The sequence below is a fragment of the Emydura macquarii genome, unplaced genomic scaffold (genome assembly GCF_026122565.2).
Source record: "Emydura macquarii macquarii isolate MOO-44397 ecotype Brisbane River unplaced genomic scaffold, CSIRO-AGI_Emac_v2 contig_554, whole genome shotgun sequence".
NCBI lineage: Eukaryota > Metazoa > Chordata > Testudines > Chelidae > Emydura > Emydura macquarii.
The window spans coordinates 13,566,060-13,582,508 of NW_027130691.1; the positions used below are offsets into that span (position 1 = coordinate 13,566,060).

At 46.8% G+C, this 16,449-nt stretch overlaps 1 protein-coding gene across 10 annotated transcripts in view; it reads left to right on the forward strand.

Annotated features, from left to right (window-relative positions):
* The window catches only part of FBRSL1 (fibrosin like 1), a 690,776-nt gene that overhangs the window by 312,582 nt on the left and 361,745 nt on the right, over positions 1 to 16,449 (forward strand). For all 10 annotated transcript variants that reach the window (XM_067539808.1, XM_067539803.1, XM_067539799.1 and 7 more), the window contains one exon: positions 8,477 to 8,578. In XM_067539808.1, coding sequence (XP_067395909.1) covers positions 8,477 to 8,578 — 102 coding nt within the window. The remainder of the gene's footprint in view (positions 1 to 8,476; positions 8,579 to 16,449) is intronic.

Consider the following 16,449-nt stretch of genomic DNA (forward strand, 5'->3'; position numbering starts at 1 on the left):
AGCTGCCAGCAAGACATCGAGCCGTAGATCATTACCTGTTGAGCCTGATGATCTAGTCAGCTTTCTATCCGCCTTACAGTGCATTCATCCAGCCCATACTTCTTTAAGAGTACTGTGGGAGACTGTATCAAAAGTTTCACTAAAGTCAAGCTGTATCATGCCCACCACTTTCCCCACATCCACAGAGCCAGTCATCTCATCATAGAAGGCAATCAGGTTGGTCAGGCATGACTTGCCCTTGGTGGATCCATGCTGACTGTTCCTGATCACCTTCCTCTCTTCCAAGTGCTTCAAAATGGATTTCTTGAGGACCTGCTCCATGATTTTTCCGGGAACTGGGGTGAGGCTGACTGGTCTCTAGTTCCCCAGATCCTCTTCCTTCCCTTTTTTAAAGATGTGCACTATATTTGCCTTTTTCCAATCATCCAGGACCTCCCCCAATGGCCAAGAGTTTTCAAAGATAATGGCCAGTGACTCTGTAATCACATCAGCCAACTCCTTCAGGATCCTCGGATGCATTCCATCTGGCCCTATGGACTTGTCCACGTCCAGCTTTACTAAATAGTCCTGACCTGTTCTTTTACCACTGAGGGCTGCTCACCTCCTTCCCATAGTATGCTGCCCAGTGCAGTAGGCTGGGAGCCGGCCTTGTGTGTGAAGACAGAGCCAGAAAAAGCATTGAGTACTTCAGGTTTTTCCACATCAGCTTCACTAGGTTGCCTCCCCCATTCAGTAAGGGTCCCACACTTTCCCTGACCATCTTCTTGTTGCTAACATACCTGTAGAAACCCTTCTTGTTTCCCTTCATGTCCCTTGCTGGCTGCAACTCCAGTTGTGATTTGGCTTTCCTGATTTCTCCCCTGCGTGCTCCAGCAATATTTTTATACTCCTCCCTAGTCATCTGTCCAAGGTTCCACTTCTTGTAAGCTTCCTTTTTGTGTTTAAGCTCCCCGAAGATTTCTGTGTTAAGCCAAGCTGGTCACCTGCCATATTTGCCATTCTTTCTGCACATTGGGATGGTTTATTCCTCGGCCCTCAATAAGATTTCTTTAAAATACAGCCAGGTCTCCTGGACTCCTATCCCCCTCATAATAGCCTCCTAGGCTAATATGCCCATCAGTTCCTTCATTTTTCTCATCAGTTCCTTGAGGGTGTCAAAGTTTGCTTTTCTGAAGTCCAGGGTCCATATTCTGCTGCTCTGCTTTCTTCCTTTTGTCAGGATCCTGAACTTGACCATCTCATGGTCACTGCTGCCCAGGTTGCCATTCACTTCTACTTCCCCTGCCAATTCTTCCCTGTTTGTGAGCAGCAGACCCAAAATATTTTGTGTGCATGCTATGGGGAGTGTGGATTAGCGTGGGATTCTACTGTCCATCTGATAAGGCCCCACATGGCTCTGTAGATGCATCTTCTGGCATGCCATTCAAATGGATGGTGTGCAATCAAACGGACTTGACCCCTTATGTGTGGCATGCAGAGGATTAAACCCCCATAGTTCACTAAAGATGTAAAGGGAAGGGGTTTTTTATTTTCTCCCCCCTGTGGGGCCGCTGGGGGATTACAAATTGAGGCTCTGAAACACAATTGTCCTAGTGCGGTTCCTTTTTCTTGCTGACATATCATGCTGCCTCCGGCATCTGGCCCATTGCTGGCTCAGTCCGACTAGCTGTCCTGCTGTTCCTCAGCGTGTTTGGGCTTAAAACATTCTTGCGATGCCTTCAGCTCCCACCTCCAACTCTATTCGTTCAATCTGCTGCTGGCTCGGTGCTATTTGGACATGTCCAGATGTGCCATAATCTCAGCCAGGAACAGCACTCTTTCTGGAGGTGAGCAGTAGTGTATTCTCCAGACTAGCTCAGGAGTGGGCCTCAATCTGGGAATAGTGCCCCGCACACTGACTGGGAAGACATCGGAACATTTTAACTGCAGTAGTACCCAGTGTTGAATGAGGGCATTTGTACAGTATGTACTAAAGCATTTCTCCATTGAGGGTTTATACAGAAGCACCTGGATGTTGTACTGAAGTGTATACTGGGAGCACAGAGCCATGAGAAGGTGTTAATGTTGTATGGTGCCACCACCAGTGAATATCTCTGGCCATTGAATTGCAGATAATGCAATGAAATTGCACACAGGGAAACAAGGGCATTTTATTGCCATTAAAAGTACCAATCTGTACAAACCAATATTTTAAATAGTGTAATTTAAATAGCACTAGACTGATATGAATAGAACCTATTAATAAATTAAATTCTTCCTTCCACCCAGTATTTCACAGCGAAATTAACAGACTAATTTGTTAGTAGATGATCCCAGGAATGTGGCAGTGAGTGACATTTCAGTTCTGATCCTCCTCCTCCCCTCCCCTTTTACAGTCTTTGCGGAATTAAGCCCTAGTATTGCTGTGATTTGAGATATTACCCCTTCCATTTAGTGTCCTGGGTTCAAATGTAAGCAAGGTCACAAGTGAAAGGGGGATGAGGGTGGAAGGATGGCCTAGTGGTTAGGGACCTAGCCTAGGACTTAGGAGACCTATGTTCAATTTCCTGCTCTGCTGGACATCCTGGGCAAATCACTTAGAGCCAGATTTTAAAGGAACTTAGGCTCCTGGTGGGATTTTCAAAAGCATCTAGGCACCTAGCACCCATGGAAATCTGGGAGGTTTAGGTGCCTAGATGCTTTTGAAAATCCTGATAGGTGTCTAAATACCTGCAAAATCTGGCCCAGAAGCCTCTTTGTGACTCAGTCACCCATCTGTCAAAGGAGGATACGCTACCTCACAGGGATAAATACATACATTGTCAGGAAAATTACTCTTAATCCTGTGAGGTCATGGCGACCACATAAGTACCTAAGGTAGATTTTGTATTAATGAGTTGATCAGTCTCTGTACAGAACTATGACTTATTTTGTTATTACACCAAGTTATTACATAGTGACTGGAGGCTCCACAGAAGTATACCCCACCGTAAATTTGATTCCACATAAACAAGCAGTTCTTCGAGTGCTTGCTTATGTCCATTCCACTATAGGTGTGTGCGTGCCTTCGTGCATGGTTACCAGAATAATTTTTCCCTTTAGGAGTACCCATAGGGCCAGCTTCGGCACCCCCTGGAGCCCCATGCACATGCTGCGGTATATGAGGCGTTTCTGGCCCTATGCCCGCTCAGTTCCTTCTTTCCGCCTGTGACGGTTTCTGGAACTGCTAAGACTTGCATCACAAGTGCTCAATCCCTTTTGTTCTCCTTAATCATTTGTTGTTTGTCTTAGTTAGGTAGATTAGATCTTAAGTGTTGTTAATAGTGGTAGTTAGTCACTTAGGATAGTCCCGGCTGGGACTTTGCCAGGAGCAGGCCATGCCCCAGTTACCAGGCTTCAAACCGTGCGCCTCCTGTGGGAAAGCCTTACCACTGCGCGATCCCCATGATAGTTGCCTAAAGCTCATTGTAAGGACAAATGCAAGATTTGTAAGGCTTTCAGACCTCAAACCCGAAAAGACAGAGAGATCCGCTTGAAAGCCTTTATAATGGAGGCAGCACTCAGACTGGCCTCCAAACCAACCCGTTGTACTTCGTTACCGAGCGTGGTATTGGTGCAGAGTGTCAGCACTGGCTCCAGTTTGGCAGCAGACTTCTTCCTCTCTGTTGAGGAAGAAGCAGCGAAAGCAGTGCACAGAGTGGGGTCGCTCCCCCCCTGCTCCGTCCAAGAATGCGGGATCGAGCACGGGGCCGCACCGAAGCCAGACAGCGGAGACTCGCTCACCACCGCCAGAGCCTATGACTCCAAGCAGAGAGCCACCCCCGACTCCTGGGAGTTGGAGGGCGTCTCTGCACCTGCCGGCGCCGTCGACACTGGAGCCCGGACTTCGTGGGCCTTGCCCATGCCAACCCCACCCTGGCCTCTGCCCAGAGAGAAGGGGCCGCTGTCCCAGGGGAAGCCCCTGGTTGGCTTAGGTGATCCCTGGAGAGGAGAGGAAGATCTCCAACAACCCATTCGCCCTGGGTGGAGGGGTCGACATGGCGCCGCTCCCCCAGAAGTCACCGCTTCCCCAGAAGTTGCTCCAGGTCACGGTCGCCAAAGCACCCCACATTGACGGGGCACGGAACGAGGTCGCCCTCCTGGCACCGGTAACAATCCCCGGCACTGGGCGAAGTTCGCTCCAGGAGGCGGCGCCTGTCTGGGTTGCCTGCAGGAGGCTGCTGCCCAGAGGGAAGTCGGCACTGCTTCCACTCCGTGGCACTGAGGAGTTTGCCCGCCCGCAGAGGCTGACTCGGTACCAAGAGGGAAGCAGCGCTGTAAGTCATCGGTGCCCAGGCGCTGCTCCAGGCACTCCAGTTCGCAGTCAGAGAATGGTTCCCCGCATCGGCACCAGTTACGGCACCGGGTCTCATCGTCTTCACAATCAGCGATGCCGAGAGGCCATTCTCCAGAGCACCCACAGATCGGGTCATTGCTCCCCCGCCACTCGGCACCGTACAGTGGGAGCCTCCGAGGCAACCCCACCGTGGTCGTCTGACAGTGAGTCAGTGTCTTCTTCAGAGGACGGCCACCGGGCGAGTGTCACCACCAGCAGAAGATGCCAGAGCACCCTTTGGCTCAGGCAGTCCTGGGATGGCCTGGGGGCAGTGGCCACCCCAATGGCCATATTGTGGACCCTGGGGTTTCCTGTCAGGCTAGGTCTACAGTCGTTCAGGTCCTCTGGGGTGCAGTCCGCACCTTGGCTCCAGAGCAGGGCCATCGTTTGGCCTCCGATGACGACTCAGACCCCCTGAGAAGGGATCTCTTGGGGCCCCTTGTCAGCGGGAAGGGATGCCACCACCCACTGCACCTCTCCAGTCCTCCTCCTCCTCTTCCCCAGATGAGGAGGTCACCCAGGGACACTCGGCACCACTGGATGATTTCAGGGTGCATCAAGAACTTCTCAAGAGGGTGACTTCCAACTTTGGGTTGGAGGCGGAGGAGCTAAAGGAGCATCAGATGGTCTCTTTAATGTCCTGGCAGCGGCTGCCCCAGCCCGGGTTGCCCTCCTCGTGCATGAGGGGGTATAGAAGATAGTGAAGGCTCTTGGCAGACCCCTTCATCAGTGGCCCCAACCTCTAAGGGGGCTGAGAAAAAATATTATGTCCCAGCCAAAGGATTTAAGTATCTTTTCACCCACCCCTCTCCCACTACCTTGTTGGTAGATGCGGCCAACCAGCGGGACAGGCAGGGACAGCTTGGTTCCACACCAAAAATAAAGATAACAGGAAATTGGCAATTCGAAACTGCAGGCTTGCCATCGAATAAACCTTTCTCCCAAGCAGGTCCAATCAGCAGGCTCTGCTTCACAAGTACAACTTCAATCTCTGGGACTTGCTAAAGCACTTTGCAGACGCTTTGCCCCAGGACCAAGCGCTGGACTTTAGTACCATCCTGGAGGGAGGGTATCACAGTGGCCAGAGCAGGTCCAACAGTCTACCCAGGACCTCCCCTTAGATGGGTCAGCCTTGTTTTCAGACCAGACGGATGTGAAGTTGCATGGTCTGAGAGACTTGAGGGCCACGCATTGCTCCTAGGGTCTTTATACGCCCCAGACCTCTAGATGCCAGTTCTGTCCTCAGGGCCAGCAACAGCAAAGGTACCAGCCACAGCGGTTCAAGCCCTACAGATGTGCCCGAGGGTGGCATTCCAGGCTGTTCCTTGGATCCCTCCCATCCCTTCTTGAGCCACCTAGCTCCCTTCCTGTCCGATTCGGCCAAGGTCACTTCAGATCACTGGGTCCTTGGCATAGTTTCAGCAAGCTGTGCTCTCCGGTTTACTTCTACCCCTCCCAACAACCCTCCCTCCCCATCCCTCTTCCAGGACCCCTCTCATGAGCAGCTCCTCATGCAAGAGGTAGAGACGCTTCTCAGCCTGGGAGCCATAGAAGGGGTTCCATTGGACATGAGGGGAGATGGTTTTTACTCGAGTTACTTCCTCATCCCCAAAGTGAAAGAGGGTCTAAGACTATACTAGACCTGCATCATCTCAACAAATATCTCAAGAGGCTGAAATTTCGCATGGTCTCCCTTGTCTCAATCATCCTCTCCCTGGATCCAGTAGACTGGTATGCCACCCTCAACCTAATGGATGCATATGTCCACATTTTTATCTTCCCCAGCCACAGGCGTTTCCTCCGTTTCATGGTAGCTGGCTCCCACTACCAGTTTGCAGCCTTGCCCTTTGATCTCTCCTTGACCCCGAGAGTGTTTACAAAATGTATGACAGTGGTGGCGGCGCACCTGAAGTGCAGAGGGGTCCAAATTTCCCCCTACCTGGATGACTGGCTAATCAGGGGCAGGTCCAGGGCCCAGGCCCAGAACAGTATAGATCTGACACATGCCACTTGCTGCCAGCTGGGCCTGCTAATAAACGAAGAGAAGTCCACATTAACCCTGGTGCAGCGGATAGAGTTCATCGAGGCAGTGCTGGACGCTTCCCAAGCAGAGCTTTCCTACCGCAGCCATGCTTTGAGGCAATGTCTGCCATCATTGCTCGCCTACACCTCTGCCCAATGACAACAGCCAGGCACCGTCTGCAGCTGTTAGGCCACATGGCGGCCTGCGCTTACATGGTGAGACTGGCTCGCCTAAGACTCAGACCGCTTCAGTCGTGGCTGGCCTCGGTTTATGCCCCAAGCAGACATTCCCTGGACCAGGTGGTCACAGTCCCCCACCCTAGATCCTGGCCACACTAGACTGGTGGCAGAGCCCCTGGGCAGTGTTGAGGGGCGTGCCGTTTGAAGAGTTAGTCCCCTTGGTCACCCTGATACTGGATGCCTCGGACTTAGGGTGGGGAGCCCATATCAGCACCAACCTCAGCACACAAGGGAGGAGGGAAGGAAGAGGTCGAGGGAGGAGAGGTGCATGCACATCAGTGTGAGAGAGTTACGGGCTATTCAACTAGCATGTGGAGTGTTCCTCCACTTTATTGCGGGCAAGGTGGTGCAGGTACTGACAGACAATACAGCTGCCATGTATTACGTCAACAGGCAGGGGGGTGAGTCTGTTCCTCAGCCCTCTCCAAGGAAGCCATTTGTCTGTGGGACCTGGCAGTGAGACACAATTTTCGCATAATAGCCTCTCACCTCCCGGGAGTGAGGAATGAGGAGGCGGACCACCTCACAGGTCATTCTTACCCCGCCATGACTGATCGCTGCATCCAGGTGTGGTCTCCATGATTTTTCAACAGTGGGGCTTTCTCCAGGTGGACCTGTTCGCATCAGCATAGAACAAGAAATGCTCGCAGTTCTGCTCCTTTCGCAGTCTGGAGGCCAGGTCGCCCTCTGACGCCTTCCTTCTGCAGTGGTCATGGTGGCTGACTGGATGAAAGGCTTACCCGTTTCTGCCCAGTGCATCTCATCGTGGATAACTTCCTGCATCAAGTTCTGCTATGAGCAAGCGAAGGTGCTGCTTCCAGGGATAATTACAGCCCACTCAACCAGAGCTCAAGCTTCGTCTACAGCCTTCCTAGCGAGAGTGCCTGTGCAAGACATCTGCAGAGCTGCCACCTGGTCGTCTGTACACACCTTCACGTCCCATTACGCCATCGTCCAGGAGGCATGGGACAACGTGGGCTTCGACAGAGCGATGCTGCAGGCAGCTCATCCATAAATTGGGCCCACCTCCAAGGTATTGTTTGTGAGTCTCCTACAATGGAATGGACATGAGCAAGCACTCGAAGAAGAAAAGACGTTCTTCGAGATGTGTTGCTCATGTCCATTCCATGACCCACCCCCCGTTCCCACTGCCGGATTTGGCAGCAAGAAGGAATTGAGGGAGCATAGGGCTGGCAGCGCCTCATAAACCACAGCATGTGCACGGGGCTTCTAGGGGCACTGAAGCCAGACCTATAGGTACTGCTAAAGGGAAAAGAAAGTGCTGGTAACCGTGCATGAAGGCGTGCACACACCTACAATGAAACGGACATGAGCAGCACATCTCGAAGAACAACAGTTACAAGGTAAGTAACTGTCTTTTTCTCTCTATTAGGGAGGCCAGGGGAACTTTGTTTCTTTTCCTTGAGTTCCTTGATGTATTTCTAAATGACTAATGGCAGCTCAGGGGGATGGGAGCCTTAGACACTTGTGTATAAATAATAATTCAGCACAGCTAGGAGTATCTTCAATACTGAAATGGTTCAGGTCTGAATTGAGGTGCATTAGTAGTAGATTGTGAGGGAAATTTGCCTGTCGTCTGCCTGGTCATAGTTACTTGGCTCATCCTGTCCTATTTCCATGAGTGATGAATTCACCTGTTTTTTGAATGTTAACAAAAATGGATGCAGAAACAAGTGAGCAAGAATCTTCAGGGAAAATTCCTGAGATGAAGAGCATCTTCTCTACACTGCAATGAAATTATAGATGTGAACACATTTGAGAAACTGCTTTTGGTGACCTCAGAAACAAGTGTTGCAGCAGTGCCTGAAAATCCTCTTTGTTTTTCGTTGCTCCCTGTAGATGAAGGTCCCTGCAAGCAGAAGTGGCAGAAATAGCGAGGAAGACAGCATCCGGGAGGCCACAAGCTCTCAGCGGAGCAGCTCAAGGGACCGTCTCAGTGATGTAAGTACCAGAATCAAGCACTGCTTCATTGCAGCAATTCCCACTGCTGACATGGCTTTTCATAAATCTCGCTGAACAAATGTTGGCATCCAGAGGTCACCGTGTAATAACTTTTTTTTATGTCATGATTGAGTGTTACAGCATAAGTGGTTGAGCTGCCTTGCAAACACTATAATCATGGTGCAAATAATATGATAAGTGAAAGATCAGAGATGGGAAAACAGAATGGTATTGTTATTCCTGAGGGAAAGATGGCTTTAGAATTTTTTTTTTTTTTTTTTTAAGAGAAAAAAGTTGTGTTAAAAGCTTTTTATGGCTGCTTTTGTTTTTAGCTTCTGCATAGAATTATGGTGGATGCAAAACTGGCTCACCTCTTGTTATGCTTCCTGCCTCTGAGATGTGAGGAGCGTTTTTTGAGTGATGATGGAGAGCTGCCTTTCTTTCAGGAAACTCAGCTCTACTTTGAGTGAAATGTTATGATAAAACAAAAGTAAATGGTGCCTTCGTGTGTAAACACACAAATGGGCTCTTGAGTCACCAAGAAATCAATGGCAGTGCTGGGATAATTTTATGTGAAGGCTTTTTGTGTTAGCAATAAGCATTTCGCCTTCATTAAAACATGATTTTTTACTAATTAGGACCTTTCCCGTTAGGAGAGATTTAAATGAAGAACAATAATCAAACCCTGGCACAAGCATGTCTGAAATATTAAATTTAACATTTCAATGGCAAGCCACAGAAATCCCAGAGCGAGCGGTTTTCATGTTGAGTTCTATTAATGTAAAATATGCTTCATAACAAAAACCTGTCTCAGAAAACGGCTCACACCAGCCAAATTCAATTGGACAGTTAATTTAGCTTTAAAATTGAAAACACTACCTCTGCTTCAGGATGCAAAAGGAAGGAGGGGGGAAAAAAGCCTTTGATAAGCGTAATGTATTTGCCATTAAGGCTTTCAGAACCCATTCTACAGGAGAAGGAAAAAAGGAAGAAAAAAAAGAGAAGGGAAAAATGGCTCCCACAAATGTGTTTAAAAGCTGAAAGTATTTATTAAAAATGTCAGCAGAAAAGTGCTTCTGGCAGATTAAAGCGGGATTCGGCTTGACAGCTCTGACAGGGAAATGTGACGGGGGAAAATTCGCTCTACATGTTTTGAGTGTGAATGGGGTGCTGTAAACAGCCTACATGGTGGGAAGAAGGGAAAAAAAAAAGCTGTCCCTGTGATCTGCTTCCAGGGTAAAGAATCTGAGTACACTGGAGAGAAAAAAGGGGGGAGGAATTCCTTTGGGGCAAATCATCTTTTTGTGTGTGTTGTTTTTGACTATGTGTTTGGACAGTAATGGTCTTTTTTGCATGATTCTCTCCCTCTAGCCACTATTGACAGTTGTGTAACCCAAGGCAGCTGGTAACACTGAGTTGCTGCTCAGTACAGCTGGGGGGAACAAGAATAAAAGATTTAGATCTACCAAATGAGTAGTTTAGGTCAAAGTATGGAGATGGGATCCACAGAATTTTTTCTTTGTTAAGCCAACAGTGTAGCCAATGTCACAGGCTCTTTAAGGAGCCTGTAACATAGTTGGGGAGAGAGCCATTTTTTCTCCCCACTCACAGTGTTACTGCATGTGAGCCTAAAGGACTTGAACTTCATTGAATTTCATTGGGTGCCTACCTCTGTGGCTTCCTCACAGGGAGTTTTATGCATCCAAGGAAATTCAGTGTGAGTTGGGTGTTCAACTTCTCCAGGCTCCTTGGAGACTTCCAGCCGTGGTGCCCATAGGGTGGAGTATACAGTAGAACCTTGCTTATGTCGCTCTAATGACCCAGCAACCCATCATAAATGTTGGAATTTTTCCAATTAGTGAGTAATTAAACTGTCGGAAGAGCGAGGATTATGTATCACAAAATGAACTTTGTTTATTATTTGATTGGAGTTGAGTTTTAATTACTTTTCACAACAATTCATCACAAGGTAATAAATGTCCTGTAGCCTATTTAGTGACCGGTACAAAGCAAGTCTTCAAAGGCTGCGCTGTTGCAAACTGCTGTTACACTTTTGCAGAGAAGTGGGGAAGAAGACCCAAAATATTTTGTGTGCATGCTATGTGGAGTGTGGATTAGCGTGGGATTCTACTGTCCATCCGATAAGGCCCCCCCGTGGCTCTATAGATGCATCCCCTGGCATACCGTTCAAATGGATGGTGTGCAATCAAACTGACTTGAGCCTTTATTTGTGGCACACCATAGTGCACTAAAGATGTAAAAGGAAGGGGTCGTTGGGGGATTACAAATTGAGGCTCTGAAACATAATTGCCCTAGTGCGGTTCCTTTTTCTTGCCGACATATCATGCTGCCTCCGGCATCTGGCCCATTGCTGGCTCAGTCCGACTAGCTGTCCTGCTATTCCTCAGCGTGTTTGGGCTTAAAACACTCTTGCAATGCCTGCTTTGTACTGCCTTCAGCTCCCTCCTCCAGCCCTATTAACATGTGGCAACAACCAGAGTAAATGAAGCAGGTGATGGCAGATTTGGCTGATGTACTGTGGCACAGTAGGTGTGCTGAGGGATGTATGTGTTAAAGTTTCTGCTATAACATGGAGTATTACTGCCCTGGGAACGCTGTAGGGCCGCCCCCCCACGTCCCTTTGTGGCATTCCTTGGCTGCTCCTCTCTCGCTTCACTGCGGTCCTGCGTTTAGAAGGTGCTATTAGAAGCAACTTTGTTTCTCTGTATGAATTGTTTCTTGAGATGACTTATTTAATGGGGTGTCAGTAAGTTGTGTTTTATTTACATTAATGCATGTCATTAGTCTCTGATGGACCATGAAGGCAAAAGGTGATCTGATCTGTCATGAAATAATTACACCCTAAAGGAAACTGAAGTGAAGTGATTGACTGAGTGTCTCTCTCTCTCACACATACACACCCCCGCATGCACTTTCTCTCACTCTCTAACACACATGCTCACTCTGCTTTGGCATAGTGAAATTTCCTTGTGGAAAGAGCACTAAAGCTCTGTAGTATAACAGTAATAATCTGTGTTGTACAGTGCATCGTTCCAGACGTTACTCGGAGTGCCATTTATTGTAGATCATCAGGAGGGAAATGTGTATTTTGATCTAGTGATTTGTTGGGTCTGGTTTCTCAGTCAATATGATGAGCCTATTATGGGAAAATGAAGAAGTTTTAACCAATGTTTGCATGGCAAATAATTCTTATTTAAAGGGGTGGGGAAAGATGAGAATTTACACTTGTTTGTACTTGCAATGCTCAACGGTCAATTCCCTTTTAATCTATTACAAAGCAAAGGTCTCTGCAACACATGTTCTGTGGTGTCCTATCAGGTTCCTTTAGAACCAACAGTCAACAGCTTTTTTCCAAAACAGGACTTTTTCCCTGCTATCTTTCATAGTAAGGTAATTGGAAGTTACCAGAGAACTAAGTTACCAGAGACAGATAAGCCCCATTGCTGTTTGTTGTGTTGACCCAAGTAAAACTGGGAGGTTTTGGTGATTTTGCTTCTTTTCCCTCCTCCTCCCCATTCTGTAATTGTCGTAATCTTTTTCTGATGTCCCAAACAGTGTTAAAAATCCACACAGACCCTTGTATAATGGCTTCTAAAAAAGGTTTTATCTTTTTCTTGACCCATCAGCTTAAGGACTGCCTGCATTTTAATGGATTTTCTCCCTCACTAAATTGAATGGATTGTCCCTCATTATCATTTAAATAGAACCCTCACTCCCTGTGAACGTGGAAAATTTGAATGTGGTAGTAGAGCTGTGATAATTTGAAATATTCGGAAGGTGGGGGGAGGAGGAGGAGGAGGAGGCAGCAGAGTACAGAATTGCTGAATGTAATTGTCATGGATTCTCAATTTTGTTGCCACAAGATGGGAAAATAGACTAATAATTGTCTTCCAACCCTAGTAGAATAGTTGCCCTAGTTAGCTGAAGCTAACACTCTAATTGTCATGGGGGCACCTAGATGAATGAGGATGTATGCAGGGCACAGCAAGGGCTAAATTGAGTGATATACTAAGGCAAAGAGCAAATTGGCAATTATTGGCCCAGCTGAAAAGGTTGGCAGGTGTGCCGCTTTCTCATGAGCCCTTAGGGGGAAATTGGAAATATAAAATATCGACCATAAATACTAGCTGATTAGGAAATATGTTGCGAAGGGTGCTGGCCACTTTAAAGACAAAACTCTCTTTCACAGGGGATTGACTTAGGCTGTGCACAAAAATACAAGCACCTCTAGAAAGTAATTTAGGGCTTTGCTTTCTTTTCTCCCAGCTACCCCTTTGGTTCCCTGTCTTTGAAAATGTTTTTATAATGTAACATGCAAACAGAAATCCCTCTGTCAGAAAAGCAGAAATGCTGATTTTTTCTCTTCCCCCCCCCCCCCCTTCCTTGAATGTTTTTGGATCAGTGTTTAACATATTACATCGTCTAGATGTGAAATCCTTTCTCCAGTAGAGATGTACAATAAAACTCCAGTGATTTCCAAACTGCTCCTCTATTGCAAACTGTTGTTCTTTGTGTTCCATCAGCCTTATTGTTTTTTTCCCCTTCATGTTCCTACACTTTATAGTGAACTGCCTACTGCTGGGGCAAACGGATGAAAACAGCTGCAGGTGTAACAGCAAGTACAATGATGTATGCCAGGCTGGTGATTTATTGGCTATGCCTAAGGCTTAAGTCCCTTCCCAGGACAATGATCGAACATCCGAAGTGAAAATTAGTCCTGTGGTCTCCACTCTTATTTGTCCACTTCACACAACCATCACATAGTGTGGCACATGTTAGCTCATAGTCTCAGCTCCAGATGGGGGTTGGGGGTGATTTGGAAATGAAATAGCATAGTATGTACAGGTCAGGAATAAGATGCATTGATAGTGCTGTTTGGGGCTCAGGAGTGGAATAGCAGAGGTGTTATAGCCTGGGAAGATGGAGCATTGGAGGAGCTCCAGGGAAGGGTAGGATTCCAGTATTTAGACCGGGTAGTCAATAATCTGGATCACCAGATGCTTTTGAACATATCCCAAAATCTTTTTATGTACTTATTATTTTTTATTATTATTATTATTATTTTCTCTGGAGTCTGAACCTTGACCAAGAAATTTGGACTTTGACAAAAAAATAATTGACTATCCCTGATTTAGACTGTAAGCTCTTTGGGGCAGATGCTGTCCCTTACTTCACATTTATACAGTGGCTGATACAATGGGGTCCTAAACCTGAATGGATTGCTGGATGCTGTTGTAATACAAATAAATAGTACTAGTCATAATTTAATAGTAGGAGGAATTGCACGTCAAGCACGTCAACAGTGCTGTTGTGGGGCTGAAGAGTGGATATCAGAACAGTGCAGGTCAGGAATCAGGTGCGTTAACAAAGCTTACGTGGGAGGACAGGAATAACAGAAGGTATTGTCAGTTGAGACAGAGGTATGTTGGCAGAGTTGTGTATGGAAATTTGCATAGCATCTGAAAAAAAAAAAAAAAAGTCAGCATCCGTATGTTTTCCTGATTGACTACTAATCTGACCCCAGAAGGAGAGGAACTGTGCTGAAATGGATGTATGGATGAATACGTATCCGCCAAGGCCCGCCTGTGAATAATGGTAATGAGAGAACCCACTTAGAAGCCCCACACAATGACTGTACGCTGAGCAGAGACTCACTCACAGCGATGGACAGGCGAATGGTAAAGGAGGAGCAAGAGTTAAAAGGAGTGAAAGCAAGGTGGTGAGAAGGAATGCGGATTTAGCTAAGTTGGGGGGAGGAGGAGAATGGGGATGGTCTCTATATTCTTAAGAGAAGGGGAAATGTGACTATACAATGTTAGCCCAAGCCTTGGAATCCAGAATTTCCGAGGCATAGTCGCAGTTCTTCCACTGACTCCCTGCATGGCCTTGGCCAAGTCATCTTGGGTCTGACTGTCAGAAGGGCTTCACATCTAAAGGTGTGTCTACACTGCAAAGAAAAACCATGGGGCCAAATCTCAGAGCCCAGGTTTGAGTGACTCAGGCTCGTGAGGCTCAGGCTAAAATACTAGTATAGACGTTCCCACTCAGGCTGAAGCCTCAAGCTTTGAGACCCTTCCCACTTGTCGGGTTTCAGAACCTAGGCTCCTGTCCAAGTAGGGATTTCTACACTGCTACTTTTAGCCCCACATCCTGAGCCCCACAAGCCCAAATCAATGGACCTGGGCTCTGAGAGTTGGTGCTGCGGGTTTCTCTTTGCAGTGCAGACATACCCTATAACTCCAGTTGAACTCCATGGAATCTGCCAGATTCTCAGGCCCCAAATCTCCCTGCTGAATGTTCCCCATGTATGAAATGGGGAAACCCACTTTACTGACTTGCTTTGCAGGGTGATGTGAGGATGAATTTCTACTAATGTGTACAGAGAAATGCTAGATAAGAGTGGAGTGATGTTATTTGGGAGGTGGATAGTCTCTACTGGTAAACCCAAAAAGGTATCAAATCATGACTCAGCAATGAGATTGGTTTAAAAATCATGATTTTTTTTAAAGTAATTTGGGATTATTTAATTTTGCTTTTTGGTTTGTGATCCCTTACAATGCATCAAGTCACATTTTCAAGCTTTTCTGTGCAAACATGAGGACTAAACTTGCGTCTTTTTCTTTCTTTTCTTATTTTTAAATGTAAGTTGAGATTCTTATATAATGAGTTGTCTCTAGGAGCTGGGGCTCTAAATAAAACCTCAAACATTGCAAAACTTGTGCTGAAGTTGATGATCCTTGGTGCCTGAGCTGAACTTATAGGGAGGTTTGTAGCAACCTACATAGAATATGGAAGGGAGGAGGAACCCTGGTTGTAGGAGGGAAGAGTTTTGGAGGAGGCACCAAAAATCCAGCCTGTTTACTCATGGCTTGAATGCCAGTTGCAGTTGTAATATCTCTAAATAGTTATCTCAGTAAAAAGCAGTTTAGTTTTAGAAATGTAGTCGTCTCATGTTATTACCCAGCATGCAGTGTATGAAAAAAAGTTCACTCGTCAGCAGTTCTTTCCTTGCTGTTTCTGTGGCTGTTAGTGCTGGGATTCTAAAGCCCTCTTTCGTAGGAAGCTCTTTCATTCCTACAGGCTTGTCAAGCCAATTACAAATGTTTAGAACTTACATAATTTTATATCCATCCACAAATCTTTTTAGTTTTTAACTCCCGCAAAACATTGAAACCCCTTTGTTTATCTCAGCGTATTAAATAGGAAAATGAAGGAGAGCGGATGAATCAAGTTTTGCATAACATCCAGAAATCACATTGGGTTGTGGTTATCCAGGCAGGTCCTGGTTTCTAATCTGAATTAATACTTGACGCACTGTCTGACATTTGGCAAGTCAATTGACCTCATTGCATTGACACAGAGAGGGGTGTGACTAATTGCATAAAGATGCTCCTGGTTAAGATATAGGCTTATTTCCCGCCTCTGTTGTCCCCTCCCTCCCATCCAAAGAGGGAGGTCTGGTTTTATAAGGCCCGTCCTGGGAAATGGAAATATTAGAAAGGAAATATTGAAAGGCTGAACTAACACGATGGTGAGGAGTGTGTTATAAATGCCTATATAGATCGGTGGAGAATTTTACCTCCTTGGATTGCAACCCATCCTGCCTGCAAAACTGGATAAACAGCATGAGATGCTCTGAGGTGAGTTTTCCTGAGTAGAAATTAAACCAAAAGTTCAGTTTTTCTCAGGGTTATGTATTAATTCTTTTGAGTGCTGACTAACAACAACATGCTGTGTGCCCTGGGTGGAAGATAAATTTGGAGCTGTGTTCCAGAGAGGAAGAGTGGCTCAGGGATTAGGGCACTAGCCTAGGAGTTGGGAGATCCAGGTCCATTCCCTGCTGTCTTGTG